Here is a 17,507-nt window from a genome sequence, read left to right as displayed (position 1 = left end):
AAGAAATAATGGACATTATTCTCCTTTTCTTTGCTGATGATGTTGTAATTTGTTCCTATTCTGTAAATGGCTTGCAAAAACGGTTAAATGAAACAAAACATGAAAAGCGGTGTCTTGGTTCGTCTGCCTTGAGTGTAGTCACTTACTATAAATATTTAAGTCTTATGTTTTTCTCTAGATTGTCATGGTCTATGGCATGTAAGCAATTAGCTGTTCAGGCGTCCAAAGTCATTATGCCTCTTTATAATATATTCAGGAAAAATAGTCGTGTGTCCTTTTTCAGAGCATGTACCATTTTTGAAGGCAAAATTATGCCTATACTTTTGTATGGTTCTCAAATGTGGGGTTCTCAAGTATTACGCTGCAATTGAAAAAGTTCACACTTCATATTTCCAAATTTTTCTAGGTGTTTGCCTCAAACAAGGTTATCCTTGGTGAAACAGGCTGTAGTAATATTTTTGTAGCCAGCCAATTAAGGGTAATTAAGTATTGGATTAAGTTACTTAGAATTATAAGATAGACACAATTTTATGGATAACAACTTCTTTAATACTGTAAAAAGCGACGTTTCGGTATAGATCCTTATACCGTTGTCAAGCAAGACTGAATGAGGGACATAGTGCAGAATATATATAGCAAGTGGAGGATTAACAGTAGAGGATTAACAGTAACAACAAGGGCATACATGAGTGGGATAACATAGGTAGGTGTGACAAGAAGTTGTTATCCATAAAATTGTGTCTATCTTGTCATCCGCCAACTTCTAAGTAATGCCTATCAAACAAGTTACTTAGAATTATGCCTGATAGATACCCATATCAGTGTTACAAAATGTTAAAGGTACTTGATGACAATGGTAAAAATAATTGTGTTTCAGATGTGAGAAATCTATTTTTTGTTAATGGCTTTTCATATGTATGGATTTCCCAAGATGTGGGAGATCCACAGTTATTTTTATATTCATTTAAGCAAAGACTAAAGGATATATTTTGTCAACAGTGGCAGCAAAGTATTTCTGAATCACGTTATCTTAGCAATTACAGCAGAGTAAAATCATTGTTACAAACTGAAAGATATTTAACTGATAAAAGTTTAATCAGAGCTTATTGTAAACATAGAATTTCATTGCATGATTTTAATGTAAATATATGTCGAAGGTCCAAAGACGGTGATATTGTGAACTCTATTTGTACACACTGTTCATCCGGAGAAGTAGAGGATGAAAAACCATGTCTTACTTATATGTGAAACGTATTCCCATTTCATGTACAGATTTCTCCCCCTGTTGGAAGGTATTTTTAAAGACCGTCAGTTAATGATAAATCTGCTAAACTCTGAAAATCCTGATATGATCCATGCTGTTTCTGTATTCTTAAAACATGTCTTTATAATGAGGAATGTGTAACTTGATTTACAATCTAATCATGTACATCACGTGACAAATGTTAATATCCAATCTGCATTGTACTATGGGCATTTGTGCCTAAATGACTGAATAAACTGTCTGTCTGATATTGCTAGAATATTGCTAATATTACCCACTCACTCACTCATAACCCATTTATAAATTACTCAACTAACTCATTTCCCAAGAAGAAATTTTCCGTCACTGAACGATAAATAGAAATAACTTTCTCATAAAAGTATCTAGGCATGTGACCTTCTTTTTTAAAGTCGTCTCACCGTTTTCGCGACCACCTGGATATATCAGTAAAATCACAGTCTCTGCTGGTTGTAAGAGGCGACTAAAGACATGTGGTCAGGTAAATTGATTAATTGCGGTCAGACCCGTGAAGATTCCGGGGTAGAATAGGTCTTCAGCAACCCATGCTTGCCGTAAAAGGTGACTATGCTTGTCTTTAAAGGCGACCAACGGGATCGGGCGGTCAGGCTCGCTGACTTGGTTGATGCATGTCATCGATCCCAATTGCGTGGATCGATGCTCATGATATTCATCACTGGATTGTCTGGTCCAGACTCGATTATTTACAGACCGCCGTCATACAGCTGGAATATTGCTGAGTGCGGCGTTAAACAACAAACAAACAAACAATTGCGGTCATCGTACCAACTTCGCGTAGGACCTTACTCATGATTACAAACAGGCTTTCGTCATGATATAGCTGGAACACTGTCAATACACTGACGGTCAAAAGAAACTTTACAATAGTCTTAAATCATCATTGTTTAAAGACAACAAAGGATAGATGCATGAATTAAAATGTATTGGAAAGATCACAATCTCAACGAAATCAACATCTAGAAGGACAGGCACACATTGGCATATCAGTTGACTGAATTGTGGTCTTTCAAGGTAAACACATCTAAATCGCATGACCACCCCTTCATTATCCCAAAATAATTTCGATGCGGCTCTTTATGTAAAAACAAAACCTGATTTTGTTTTGGTGGGATTATTCTGAATTAGACAGTCTTGAACCAATTCTTTAATTTTGGTAATTTTAATTAAACTTGCTATTCATAGTACTTTGAATGTTTTTAGATTATATGCCCAGTGATGCGTCGTCGGCAAACAATACTGTTGAACAGTTCAGTATATTAGTTATATCGGACCCGTGAAGATTCCGAGGTAGGATAGGTCTTCAGCAATCCATGCTTGTCGTAAAAGGCGACTGACGGGATCGGATGGTCAGGTTCGCTGACTTGGTTAATGCATGTCATCGATCCCAATTGTGTGGCGTTAAACAACAAACAAACAAACAGATATAAAAACGGCCTGAACAGACCAAGTACACTTGCAATGAACTACTGAAACAATGTACTACATTGACTAGTTCACTTTGTTATTGCCCATAGTTGACAATTGGTCAGGCTTAGAATTTTTGTATCAGCCCTCATATTTCCAGTCCGATGATTAAACTTTGCAATGCTCTAACACACTTGGCTGTATTGTCCAAAATGCACCAACAATACGCCTGAATTCTCCTTGTATAATACACATTAAATTAAACAGAAGTCATTCCCATTCCAACACAGAACTATGTCTCCGCCGTTGTCAACGGGGCAAATTAACATAAACATGTACATTGTATATTACCTCCAGTATTTTGTTCAGGATGGCGTGCATATCATATCAAGTTCACATCTTCGTTCCAAGATCAACCAGTCCAAAGGACGGTTGACTGGTTTCCAGTATTATCAAGATACCAGCCATTGTCTTCACGATACCAGTACATACTTGTGGTATCAGGTCCACGGTGTCAGTGTTAACATCAATATAATCGAGGGAGTTCTACACTGCTGACAACCCTCCTGTTTCCCACTCAGTACAACAGTAATGGTAGGGCTGACTTTAACCAAGAGCGGATGGTTGTACATCATTGTGTTGTTCACGGGTGAGTGTTTGAGAGTTTCAGTGACAAAAGTGTTTCAGAGCATCTGTTATAAATATGATGTCCGATGCAATTCCCTATTTTGACTGAACCATACACTCTCGTGTTTGTGACGGGTGCCACCGGTTGGGCAGGATACGCGCACTTTTCCGTGAACACCTAGTATCATAACTATTTTATTCATAAACACATGTTCATGATGTTGTCGGAGATTTCTTATGCATATGGAATATGCTGCATAAATGTTCTATTCACAGTATCCATGGGTGGATCGTATGTAAATCTTTCGTCAAAGCAATGGGCAACAACTAAAACACACTCACGCTTTATGCAGATTGCGTGAGTGGAGGATACCACGGGTGGAGGTGAGGTGAGGTGAGGTGAGGTGAAATTGGGTTTAACGTCGCATCTAAGATTATTGCACTTATATAGCGACGTGCATGCATGTGTGTGTGGCTGCTTGTACTAGTCCGGACTGATGCCGATTTATAGTGCTAGCCTACCCATGCCGCAGTTTAACATGAATACCACACTCAGACACAGTATACTGACTCCGAGCCGACCAGTCCTTGTTTTAGCCCCTTAATGCCGAGCGCCAGACAGGGTAACAACAAGTACCATCTTTTAACGTCTTTTGGTATGACGCAGCCGGGGATCGAACCCCAGACCTTCCGCTCTCCGGGCGGACGCTCTACCACTAGACCACGGAGGCGGTCAGTAATCCATTCATATAATTTCTCATCACTTATTTTGCCCAATGGAAACTGTCTCTGTCGTTGACGTTTTAAATTTCTATAATAAGCATAGTATGAATTGAATAGCGAATTGTTCAAGGAAGATGAATCTCAAGAATATTATCATTACAACTAACTCCCCCTGACACATTTTTAATTGTTTTACTGTAATTAAATCTAATAACCCTACACAAAAATTGTTCTATAAGTGCCCATGACAGATAAATTGATTATCATTAGCATGCACACGAATTATATTATTCCTCGATCTTCGTGGGTTTGTCGGACCTCGTTAACATAATTTCATTTTGAGAAAAAAAAGGTTTGCCCGAGGAACGCTATTTAAACAGTTCGGTAAAATGTCACAAAGGATATTAAATGGGCGGCATTCCACTTTGTGTTCATCTTTCCCACACAATGGACCGCTACCGTGGCCTAGTGGATAGAGCGGAAGGTCTCTGGTTCGATCCCGCCGGCAGTGTCATACCGAAAAACGTTACAGGATGGTACTTTTTGTTACACTGCCTGGCGCTCGACATGAAGGGATCACATTAGGGCTGGTCGGCCTGGAGTATAATGTGTGGAGGTGGGGTGTCCATGAAAAACTCATACCCAATAATACATCGGACCTAACTAGTCAACAACGATATAAACCAAAAAAGCGTTGTAAAATATTATCTTGCTGTCATCAGCGATAACTCCTGCAGTACTAACTGCGGTTAATTATGAAAGCTTGAGAGTGACATTGTGTCTCAGGTGGCTACGAATATAACCGGCATTAGTCCGGACTAGAACAAACAGACAAGCACACAAGCACGCACGCACGCACGCACGCACGCACGCACGCACGCACGCACGCACGCACGCACGCACGCACGCACAAGCATACACACCCGCATGCACGTCGGTAGAGAAGTTCAGTATTTTTGGACGCAACCTTAACCCAATTTTACCTTCCCACATAATGAATGACGCACTTACTCCAAAGACCCGTGAAGATTCCGGGGTAGAATAGCTCTCCGGCAACCCATGCTTGCCGTAAAAGGCGACTAACGGGATCGGGTGGTCAGGTTCGCTGACTCGGTTGATGCATGTCATCGATCCCAATTGATCGATGCTCATGATGTCAATCACTGGATTGTCTGGTCCTGACTCGATTATTTACAGACCGCCGTCATATAGCTGGAATATTGCTGAGTGCGGCGTTAAACAACAAACAAGCAAACAAATCAAAGCACACTGTGGTTAGACGTGTACATATTACACGAGCCTTCTTCTTTAGGAATCGGGAATGTGGTGATTGGTCAAGACTGCGACAGTTTTGTCTGCTTGCGTGAGTTCCATGGTGACATGACGACAACCGTAGGGGGTACAAGCACCTTATGTAGGTACGTACATGTAGGAGGAACTAAATAGTACGACATCAATGATTTAATGTATAAGGCAAGTGTATCATCGATAACCTAACAACTATCAAAACACGGTGCCTAGAGTTCAATCTGTGCGTGTGTGTGTGTGTGTGTGCGTTCGTGCGTGCGTGCGTGCGTGCGTGCGTGCGATCTGCGCGTGCGTGTGCGTGTGCGTGTGTCTCAGCGATCCCCGGATCCGCTGGTTGTGTGTTCGAACCGCAGATTCTTGGTTATATGTCCCTGCTCCTGTAACATCAACATTGTGCGCACAAATGAATAGATAATATTGCAGGAATAAATGGTTTATATATTTAAATCAAAGTTGCCTGTTGAGCAAGTATAATTCAAAATATAGTGTTTTATAGTGACAGTGACATTCAACATGCCATTTCCTACTGGAGAGGTTGCACGGGTGCCGTTTTCAAACCAGCCAGGGTACGCGGTTTTTAGGTTTGAAGCCCAGACTCGTCGCAATAATGACCCTGAAGCTTGGTGTGTCGGCACCATAACCACTCTCATGGGTTTCGATGTGTTAAATGTCTATAACCTGCATCCCCAGTTTGTCCTTCACAGTCTGCTGACACGCAGTGATATAACTGCAGTACTAACTGTTCAAAGCAGAACTAAACCCAATCCAATCACTCAAATTCTATGAGAAACCGATAAGTCAGCTGATAAGTCTTTAATAGGCATTACTTAGAAGTGGACGGATGACAAAGTAGACATAATTTATGGATAACAACTTCTTTACTGCTGTAAAGGCGACGTTTCGGTCTAGATCCTTGCTTGACAACGGTATAAGGATCTATACAGAAACGTCGCCTTCTCAGCAGTAAAGAAGTTGTTATCCATAAGTTGTGTCTATTTTGGTAAGTGGTCGCTCTACAACAGATGTATATCATCAAATTGAACTTTCATGTTCACGTTCCATTAGCTTTCCATGACGACATTACAAAGGTTCGCTTAATGTTAAGGACCATTCGGACAGTAAAACGACGTTCATAACATGACCGTTTTCTTCACAGCGTTACACAAGCGTACCTATCCTGCCTCCGCAGGTCCACGGTGATTTGTACGTCCCTGACAATACAGGAGATGACGGACATGGCCTCTCTACTCATGACGCATGCTGCATGTGGTAAGTCAGGACACGGGACTATTTGGTTTCATTGTGGCGTGACAACAACCGTAGGGTACAAGCACCTTATGTAGGTATGCACGTGTAGGAAGAACTAAATAATACGGCTTCAATGATTCAAACTTAATGAATAAAACAAGTGTGTCAATGATAACCAAAACAGTCAACACGGTGCCTAGAGTTCAATCCCTCTGTGTGTGTGTGTGCGTGTGTGTGTGTGTGTGTGTGTGTGTGTGTGTGTGTGTGTGTGTGTGTGTGTGTGTGTGTGTGTCTGTGTGTCTGTGTGTGTGTCTGTGTGTCTCTGTGTGTGTGTGTGTGTCTGTGTGGTTGGGTCTATGTGTGTCCGTCTGTCTGTCTGTGCGTGTATATGTGTCTGGTGTATGTGTGTCCATCTGTGTGCCTGTGTGGTTTAACTGTGCATGTGTCTGTGCGTGTATATGTGTGTGCCTGTTTGTGTGTGTCTGCGAGTGGTGTGTCTGTGTGGGTGCTCTCTCTCTCTCTCTCTCTCTCTCTCTCTCTCGCTCTCTCTCTCTCTCTCTCTCTCCCTCTCCCACTCTCTCTTTGTCTGTATGTGTGGTGTAACTGTGTGTATGTCTGTGCGTGTATACGTGTCCGTCTGTCTGTGTCTGTGAGTGGGTGTTTGTGTCTGCCTGTGTGTGTGTGAGTATGTGTGTGTCAATGAATATTGGTGTCAAAATAACAAAGTTCATGTGCAAAACAACGATGCAAAATCTACAACAATATTATTTAAAATATTCCTTAGTCCAAGTGACCGTTTTCACAGATGTTCATGTATTATGCACCAAGCTGACTATCTCTTCAAGCTCTTCCTGTGAGCGAATGAATGTTGTATTACGCCACAAGTGGCAATAGTATTGCTGCATCACAGAAAATGTTTTGCAGTGAGTGAGTGAGTGAGTGAGTGAGTGAGTGAGTGAGTGAGTGAGTGAGGGATGTTCTACGCAACAATATGGCAATATTACAAGTATACCATTGCAAGATTCTTCCAAGATCGTGAATGTAGTCAATATAAAGTTCCGCGCATAATAAAGCATAACCCATGTTTCATGGTGGCTAAAAAAGACAAAAACAATAAGCAGTATTCAACGGTGCTGATTTGATAAGTATTACGGGTAGGTTTGCAGTATTTCGATGATTGTTTTCAGCCTAGTAGTTTAATATTTGAAATGTTTTGGACAAAATGGTTGACTGCATGCCATCAACCCCCCCCCCCCCCCCCCCCCCCCCCCTCCCCCCTACGGACGTTGCACAAAATATCAATCACTGAGTCGTCTGGTCGGGTCAACCACTTGATTCTTCAAAGACCCTCGTTTTATAACTGGAATATTGCTTATTGTGGCGTTAAGCCAAAAAGACCAAGATAAACATGATTCTCCGAATTGTCGCCGTATTTTATAGTGAGGGAAGTAGCTTGATTTTCCGGCATATAATCCCTCAACCTCCGCACCACGATAATAGAATATAAATGATCATTGAGTTTATGAGCAAAAGGAATTTTGGAAAATGTTCAAATTAAAAATATTGAGGATGCAAATTATAAGCCATTTTTACTTATATCTCAACAAATGACACATATATAAGTTGGACTTTTTAACTTTTTTTCATTCTCCCACCGGACGCTAAACATAAAGATGAGAAACACAAAATAATATCGATGTCATTTTGGACTGGAGTCGTTGCCAACAAAATAATCACAATTCTAAGCACATGCATTACTATATTTCCATACGGGGCGGTATGGTGGCCTAGTGGGTAAAGCGTTCGCTCGTCACAACGAAAGCCCGGGCTCGATTCCCGACATTGGCACCATGTGTGAAGCCCAGTTCTGGTGTCCACCGCCATTGCTGGAATATTACAAAACGCGGCCTGAAACCATATTTACTCAATCAACTCAATATTTCATACACGCACACTGTATCATAAACCTCATGAGACCCGTGAAGATCCAGGTTAGGTAGATCCAGAATAGGTCTTCAGCAACCCATGCTTGCTTTAAGAGGCGACTATGCTTGTCGTAATAGGCGACTAACGGGATGAGGTGGTCAGGCTCACTGACTTGGGTGAATCTCTAGTGTGAGATTGTGTTAATGATGTCAGTCACTGAATTGTCTGGTCCATCCTCGAATATTTAAAAAACGCCGTGATATAGATGGAATATTGCCGAGTGTGGCGTTAAACAACAAACCAACAAACAAACGTAAAAGGCATGAGATCTGGTTGAATTGCGTTTTAAATCAAATGTTCTTGTTTTATATTTCCTTGCACTATTTCCTATTTGATGTTGCAGATATAGGGTCTAACAAAGCCGGATTCATTTTCACCGTGATTGCTGCTTGTATTGTCAGAGTACTAAGTGTATGAGATATGGGGAACACTTTCTCAACAGCGAACAACAAACAGGCGCTTTACGTGAGACTAGATTTAATAACGTTTGATAGTTATGACAATGACGTCATTTACCTAACATCAATACGTCATGGAGACATCATAAGGCATTCTTTGCATACTTAAGTCATCCACCAATATACCGATTATGTGTCACGTACCTATGGCGTCAATTTTTTCCTGTCCTAAAGATATGCCATTGTGCGCTAAATTGATGTTAAATTTTTGGCGGCTAACTCTACACTAACTCTCGGGTTAACTGATATATTGGGAGAGAGGTATATGTTCACGATTAAGGAACTCAAAATATCAGGTTAGTTTGAAGAAATACGCTACATAAAATGCAATGGCTTAGCAGTTTATCACAAATGTGAATTATATTATATGTTTTACAAAATATAAAATCTTTCGAAAGCACACGGAATCGACCTCCAGCCTATTATAATACCAGTAAATTGTAAGTCTTCAAAAACAAAGTCAGCATTTATTTTGGGGTGTGTGCGTCTCGAAAATCCTTGTATAAGAATATGATATCCTCATACTTTGAGTATAACTTGTTGCATTGATGTTCCTGTAAAATATGTCGGGTGTTCCTATATTTACATTTGTGTCCATTTTTAGATATATTCCTCCGCCTTGAATAAAACTATATCAATCATTTTATCAACTTCTCTGTTGTGTGTGCGTATTTATGTGCGTGTGCGTGTGCGTTTGCGTGTGCGTGTGCATGTTGTTTAACAACATTCCAGCGATATGATTGCGGTCTGTAAAATAACAAATCTGGACAAGACAATCCAGTGATTAATATTGTGAGCTACGACCCATGCAGTCGAGGTAGGATGACACACCACCAACCAAATCACCAAGCCAGATCGCCCGTTCCTATAAGTTGCCTCTTACGAACCACCTCCCACCCCACCCACACGGGGATTCTCTATTGTATTAGTGTTATCGGTGACACAGACACTACCTTGTATCATACTAATACCATCTGAATCACAGCACAATGCGCCGTGTCGGGGAATAACACTAATACTTCTTTTGTTTTGATCATTCTGCTAAAGCAGACTCACTCCAAATTGTTACTGACTTTCACGGTCTTCATATACTGATTTGATCATTCTGCTGAAGCAGACTTACTCCAAATTGTTACTGACTTTCACGGTCTTCATATACTGATTTGATCATTCTGCTAAAGCAGACTCACTCCAAACTGTTACTGACTTTCACGGTCTTCATATACTGATTTGATCATTCTGCTGAAGCAGACTTACTCCAAATTGTTACTGACTTTCACGGTCTTCATATACTGATTTGATCATTCTGCTAAAGCAGACTCACTCCAAATTGTTACTGACTTTCACGGTCTTCATATACTGATTTGATCATTCTGCTGAAGCAGACTTACTCCAAATTGTTACTGACTTTCACGGTCTTCATATACTGATTTGATCATTCTGCTAAAGCAGACTCACTCCAAATTGTTACTGACTTTCACGGTCTTCATATACTGATTTGATCATTCTGCTGAAGCAGACTCACTCGCTTTCGCGGTCTACATATAAGTTCATTATTTGAAAAGCTTGTTGAAGTATGCTTGAAGAATAGGATTTTTCAGCACCTTACGAATTCTGAGAATAAAGTTGGTGACGTTATATGTTCTGGAGATTCACTTTCCCATTTGCAACGGGGCAATGAGGAATTCTAGATGTTAGCACTTTCGCTTGAGATATCGGAGACCTGGGTTCGAATCCACACAAGCATGGGGGTACAATATGTGAAACCAGTTTTTGGTTGGACATGGCTTAATATATTTTTAACCTCGATCGGCGGAAATTCCTACTTCACATTCTATCTATGGGTGTCCCACTTGAGGAAACCTGATAAAATACGCTAGTTAACAATGACAGTCTTCCCCTCTAATCCAACATATTCACCCCACCTGCATTTATAGTGTACACAGATGATGAGCTGCCGGATATTAGTTTCACCAATAATTCAAACCCAATTCAGCTGCGTCCCTTAGACGTACCAAATATATATTATCGTGAGTTTTGGTCCCATATTCCGCTCTCATTACGTTTATCAGCGCCATAGCCGTGCCCGTGGGCTTCATCCAAATTGTAAACGTCTAGAGACGTGCTACACCAAACGGACGCGTCGTGTCTTTACTGAAATACTGAATTCTCTCTCTCTCTCTCTCTCTCTCTCTCTCTCTCTCGCTCTATCTCTTGCTCAATCTCTCTCCTGCTCAATCTCTCTCTCACAATCTCTCTCTCGCTCAATCTCTCTCTCTCTCTCTCTCTCTCTCTCTCTCTCTCTCTCTCTCTCTCTCTCTCTCTCTCTCTCCTGCTCAATCTCTCTCTCACAATCTCTCTCTCGCTCAATCTCTCTCTCTCTCTCTCTCTCTCTCTCTCTCTCTCTCTCTCTCTCTCTCTCTCTCTCTCGCTCTATCTATTGTTCAATCTCTCTCTCGCTCAATCTCTCTCTCTCTCTCTCTCTATTTCTCTCTCGCTTTCTCTCTTTCTCTCTCTATTTCTCTCTCGCTTTCTTTCTTTCGCTCTATCGTTCTCTCTCTCGCTCTATCGCTCTCTCTCTCTCTAGTTCTCTCTCGCTTTTTCTCTTTCGCTCCCTCTCTCTCTCTCTCTCTCTCTCTCGCTTATATCGCTCTCTCTCTATTTCTCTCTCTATTTCTCTCTTTCGCTCTATCTCTCTCTCTCTCTCTCACTCTCCCTCTATCTCTCTCACTCCCTCCTTCTCTATCTCTCTCTGGCTCACCCACTCACGAACTCACGAGATTCTTCATGGTTTTAGGGTTTGAAGACAAAAAGATCCTAACTAAAGTTTCAACATTATATATATATATATATTATATATATTCGGTTACCTGGCAATCCTACGAATGGTGTTAATTTTTGTATGGCATGTGCATCAGTTTCCGTGCTTCCTCTATCACCTACTGTGTCAGAAGGGTGCCTCAGCTCACCGGTACACCCGTACCCTCTATCCCGTGGAGATGTGGCGTGAATCGTGTATGTCACCAATATCGATTCAAAATACATGATTTGAAATATAGTGCTTGATTCTTTCGTATCAAGGCGAACAGTCGTGCAGAGTTGCATCCCTTAGAACTGCCGGAAACACTATCTGTAATGATGTTAAAGGTCACGTGTGTGCCTATGTGCGTGCGTGCGTGCGCGTGCGTGTGTGAGGCTACTTGCACTAAAACGGACTAATTACTATTCCACTGAGATACCACTCCGCAGTCTAACATGGATACCCCACACAAACACAGTCTACTGACACCGAGCCGACAAGTCTAATAAGGTTATCCGTGCCGACCAGACCTTGTTTTATCTGTGACCACCACACATTGTAAAATTACACAACCTTTAACGTCGTTTGGTATGACGCGGCCGGGGGTCGAACAACTGACCTTCCGCTCTCAGGGAAGGCGCTCTATCCACCAGACCACGAGGCGGTCCAGCGTAAGTAAATATATTTGTTCAAATTGGGAGTTCAGAAGCTTAGATTTCCACTTTATGAGTAATTAGCTCCTCTATCAAGCTATACTCCCGCTAATTGGGATAAGAAATTCTTACAGCTGGTGCTCAAACAAAAGTTGTCCCCTGGAAGTTATAAGTTACGCGACCGCCTCCGTGGTCTTGTGGTAGAGCGTCCGCCCGGAGAGCGGAAGGTCCAGGGTTCGATCCCGGGCCGCGTCATACAAAAAAACGTTAAAAGATTGTACTTGTTGTTACCCTGTCTGGCGCTCGGCAATAAGGGGCTAAAACAAGGACTGGTCGGCTCGGAGTCAGTATACTGTGTCTGAGTTGGGTATTCATGTTAAACTGCGGCATGGTATCTCAGTGAGCTAGCACTATAAATCGGCATCAGTCCGGACTAGTACAAGCAGCCACACACACACATACGCGTGCATGCACGTCGCTATATAAGTGCAATAATCTTAAACCCAATTTCACCTCACCTATAAGTTACGCATTTCAATTGGGGTGGTGTGAACAAAATGAAATAACTTAAATCAAAATGGAAACAATTATTATAGTATTATACTATTTTATGTGAGAGAATACAACAAAACAACATTTTGAAATATTGCGTGAAATCGTATCATCTCCTGAGTGGACAATACAGCACAATACATACCATTATCTCACAAACTAAGAAACCTGACTTCGAAAAGGCAAGGCTATTGGCGTCTAAATGAGGTATTTACTAGCTACAAACTAGCTACAAGCAGGATTGATAGATACTTGGTATCTGGAATATAATACTTTATGTGCAAATTAATGTTCACAACAGCTGATACATAACAGCTTTTAAAATGTGAGTCAAGAGTTTGTCTGACCATGTCAGATCACTTGGTTTTCGACATGCCCTCTCTAAGCTGGGTCAGGTAGAAGTTGTCGGAGAAGTATTTGTCCTTTCCGAAGATGAAATGTTTCTCCATGTTTGGAGAGAAGATGGAGGCAGGTGGACGACGACCGTAGGCCTCGGCGACGGCTCTTGTCATCGCCGGCGTGTTTCCGCAACAGAGGCCGACAAACTGGACACCGATTTCTTTGCATTCTTTGGCGAAATCCGTCACCTCCGCTACCCCACACAGTTGGGAAGAGAGGTCTGGGAAGGCCCTCTTGCCTGCAAATTGGACAATGAGTGAGTGAGTGAATGGGTGAGTGAGTGAGTGAGTGAGTGATTTGGGATTAACTCTGATGTGAATAGTAGTTCAGTTATATGACCGCGTGTCAGACTAATGATGGAGTAGTTGGGGGTATAGACCCGCAACAATACCGGAAGCAAAACAATCAGAAGCTTGGTTGTTTCATTGTCTGATGACGATGGTTTTCCACTTTGATAACGAGAGTTTACCACTTTGATAATGATAGTTTACCACTTTGATAACGAGAGTTAACCACTTTGACAACTAGAGTTTACCACTTTGATAACGAGAGTTAACCACTTTGACAACTAGAGTTTACCACTTTGATAATGATAGTTTACCACTTTGATAACGAGAGTTAGCACACACACATAGAGACACAGACACACATACGCACGCACGCACACACATACACACAAACAGACAGACAAAGACACACACACACACACACACACACACACGTGCATTCATGTTGGACCGGGGGCGGTCGGGTAGCCTAGTAGTTAAAGCGTTCGCTCGTCACGCCGAAGACCGGAGTTCGATTCCCGACATGGGTACAATGTGTGAAGCCCATTTCTGCTGATATTGCTGGAATATTGCTAAAAGCGGCGTAAAACCATACTCTCTAACTCACTCATGTTGGACGGCGTGGACTGCACCTACCTGTATACGGGTCAATAAGCGACTGCATTGTGGGGAACTCAGGTGATGTTCTGTAGGGAACAGGGAAGGCAGCTATCGGACCCTGAACAAAACAAAAACATTTGTCAGGAACCCACCCGTAATGTTCTTCATGTGCAGCCTTACATGGTTATACAGTTCATTAAAATGATGTGCTGTAATTAAAACACTGGACAGCGATTGGCTCAACAAATGTTGTTTAATGTATTTAGTATACAGTACGTAAACCTTTCGCTGATAATGATATCCCCATCATGTGAAAACGTTTTCTATCGACCTGTAAGAGGATTCGCTGTGCAGAGTTGCGTCCCTTGGGCACGCCAGCAACCTATGATTGTAGGTTCGAATCACGGTTCGCCCCGATTATGTTTCTAGGTTTATCAGCACCATACCCGTGCTCGTGGGTTTCACCAAAGTGGTAAACGTCTGAGACCTGCATCACTTCGGGCTTTCCTCCCACATTAAGCTGACACGCCGTGGTACAACTGTTAGCGGCGTTAAACCCAACCCACTCACTCACTCCCTTCTCCTTCTTGAAGCTGTGTGTGTTTACCTTGCAAGTCTTTCTCAGCTCCCGGATCAGCGGGATGGTAGTAGCGGGTCCGCGACAACAGTTGTAGCCTACAACGTTGGCCCCAGCAGCTTCCAGCTGGCGGCAGGCTTCGGCGTAGGGTATACCATCAAGAGTCTTGTCGGCGGCGATAGGGTTAATGTTCACAACGGACGGTTTGCCTGCAATGTGAAAGATTGTGAGTGAGTGAGTGAATGAATATGGTTTTACGCCGCTTTTAGCAATATTCCAGCAACATCACGGCGGGGGACACCAGAAATGGGCTTCACACATTGTACCCATTTCGGGAATTGGACCCGGGTCTTCGGCGTGACGAGCGAACGCTTTAACCACAAGGCTACCCGACCGCCTCTAAATTACATTGAATCAATATTATGTGATTCGGGAAACATACAAATGGCAAATTCCATTACAATAACTGAAAAGCTATTTAGATACTGACTGATATATAAGGTTTATTACGTGTCCCCCAAAGGACATAAAAGAAAAAAATATATATTCACGCGATAGGATGGAGATATGTTTTTGAAATACAAAAGAATTATGTTTCAGCCGTACCTTGTCCATACTTCTGGATGCACTCAAGAGCAAGCTTGGCTTCCCCAAGTTCAACAAATGTTTCAGCCAGTATCAGGTCAGCATCGTACTCCACCGCCCACTCTATCTGCTCCTGTAATGATCAAGGTGAGAGGACGTGGCCAAGATTATTGCACCTGTATAGTGACGAGAAATGCATGTGCGTGTGTTCTTGTCCGGACCGATGCCGAAATATAGTGCTAGCCCATTAAAATACCATGCCGCAGTTTAACGTGAATACCCCGAGTCCTTGTTTTAGCCTCTTAATGCGTATTTTGGTATGACGCGACCGGGGATCGAACCCAGGACCTTCCGCTCTCCGGGCGGACGCTCTACCACTAGACCACGGAGGCGGTCTGTAATGATCAAGAAAACAGATGGAACGATTCAGCACGGTAGTCAGAACCTCTTCACACCCGTGGGGATTCCGGGCTACAATGTGTCCTCAGCAACTATGTTAGTCGTAAGAGGCGACTAACAGGGACTTTGATTTTGGCTTACGCCGATGCAAGTTTTTTAATGGTGAGAAAGTGAGTGAGTATGGTTTTACGCCGCTTTTAGCAATATTCCACCAATATCACGGCGGGGGACACCAGAAATGGGCTCCACACATTGTACCCATCTCGGGTATCGGCGTGACGAGCGAACGCTTTAACCACTAGGCTACCATTTTATTATTTAGTTTTGCCAAGACAGGCTATTTACAGGCTGCCGTCAACTAGAATATGCCAAGAAAACTTAATTGACCACGAATTCAAATTGATAATGGTCGTGTGAGTAATGTCAATGATTTAGTAGTCTTGAACACAATCTCATGACGCGATACTGTGGTATATTTGAGTAGAATGTAATAAACCATATAGAGAGATTTAAAAAAAAGGTACGGATTCCTGTATCATTCTAAAATGACACTAAGGTGACACTGGGAATACGTTTTCCACAAACCTTAAATATTGCTTCGGTCTGCTCAATGTGTTCTTGGCTATCTTTCCTATATCTAGTGGTGTTGCAGATGTTCCCCGCCATCAGCGTCCCGGACTCGTCAGCCACTTCTTTCGCAATCTTCAGAGCATCCTTGTTGAGTTTCTCCAGAAGATGTTCCTTCCCGATCAGCCTCAGCTTCTCCCGGTGGCCATAATACTGGGATCAACAGTGATTGAGAAATATACATGATGCTTATCTAGTGTCTTGCATTGGAAACTGGTATCATTTTTTAATGGCCTTCCATTTGTGAAATTGTGAAAGATAATGAAAATGGTCAATATTCATTGACAGCCTTTTATTTGCAATGTGGTTCGACGACTTGAAAATTGGAAAGCCCAGGAATCCATTTGTGATTTATTAATTATCTAGCCCCGTGTACGACATATGGCACACTCATTATTCATTGACAGCCTTTTATTTGCAAAGTGGTTCGACGACTTGAAAATTGGAAAGCCCAGGAATCCATTTGTGATTTATTAATTATCTAGCCCCGTGTACGACATATGGCACACTCATTATTGTTAATAACAGGTGTGTATAATTACCTGCTAAATAATTCAGAAGGTTAACTTACGGTAAACGCCAGGACGACTTCACTTCCAGCGTGGACAAACTCCTCACTCAGACTTCTGACAAGGTGTGGATAATCCAGAACCACCTCTGGAACAAACGGCCCTGCGCGTAGATAGCCCCTTCTCTCAAACTCAAACACGAAGCCTTCTGCCATGATGACGTCGCCGCCATTCTCCAAACGCTCCATAAATCCTTCAAATAACAAATATCCATTGCACGTGCATGATACGTTATTGAAACGCTCGTATACAGAAACATTCTTCATTAACAAAGCTTTCCGACAGCACACCATGCATGGCGATATGTCAGTCAATGTTAGTTGGATATACTGGCTATGAGATCGCTAATTACATAAACGAGTACATATTCTCATTCCACCCAATTACTGTATTGTCCCACGT

At 42.2% G+C, this 17,507-nt stretch overlaps 2 protein-coding genes across 2 annotated transcripts in view; one reads left to right on the top strand and one right to left on the bottom strand.

Moving 5' to 3' along the window:
- The first annotated feature begins 3,277 nt into the window (after positions 1–3,277).
- Positions 3,278–9,647, top strand: LOC124138328. Its single transcript, XM_048384569.1, has 4 exons — positions 3,278–3,356; positions 5,370–5,475; positions 6,522–6,634; positions 8,943–9,647. The coding sequence occupies exons 1-4, from the start codon at positions 3,299–3,301 to the stop codon at positions 9,014–9,016; spliced, it is 351 nt and encodes a 116-aa protein (XP_048240526.1). The 5' UTR covers positions 3,278–3,298; the 3' UTR covers positions 9,017–9,647.
- A 3,453-nt stretch (positions 9,648–13,100) lies between these two features.
- LOC124129484 (betaine--homocysteine S-methyltransferase 1-like) overlaps positions 13,101–17,507 on the bottom strand; it is a 5,084-nt gene continuing 677 nt past the window's right edge. The window contains exons 2-7 of the mRNA XM_048384605.1: positions 17,108–17,298; positions 16,495–16,689; positions 15,532–15,643; positions 14,956–15,134; positions 14,385–14,466; positions 13,101–13,699 (exon numbers count right to left, since the gene is read on the bottom strand). Coding sequence (XP_048240562.1) covers positions 13,419–13,699; positions 14,385–14,466; positions 14,956–15,134; positions 15,532–15,643; positions 16,495–16,689; positions 17,108–17,298 — 1,040 coding nt within the window. The 3' untranslated portion in view covers positions 13,101–13,418. The remainder of the gene's footprint in view (positions 13,700–14,384; positions 14,467–14,955; positions 15,135–15,531; positions 15,644–16,494; positions 16,690–17,107; positions 17,299–17,507) is intronic.

Source organism: Haliotis rufescens, unplaced genomic scaffold, assembly GCF_023055435.1.
Source record: "Haliotis rufescens isolate VD_foot unplaced genomic scaffold, xgHalRufe1.0.p SCAF_5, whole genome shotgun sequence".
Lineage (NCBI taxonomy): Eukaryota > Metazoa > Mollusca > Gastropoda > Lepetellida > Haliotidae > Haliotis > Haliotis rufescens.
The sequence above is the reverse complement of the archived record's forward strand: the minus strand, read 5'-3'. Positions and strand labels throughout refer to the sequence as shown.

Bases quoted from the DNA above. Each gene is read 5' to 3' on its own strand.
- LOC124138328 (XM_048384569.1), top strand. From the start codon at position 3,299: ATGGTAGGGCTGACTTTAACCAAGAGCGGATGGTTGTACATCATTGTG. The intron at 5,476-6,521 runs GTACGTACATGT...TTTTCTTCACAG, and splicing joins GGTACAAGCACCTTATGTAG to CGTTACACAAGCGTACCTAT. The intron at 6,635-8,942 runs GTAAGTCAGGAC...TTGATGTTGCAG, and splicing joins CATGACGCATGCTGCATGTG to ATATAGGGTCTAACAAAGCC.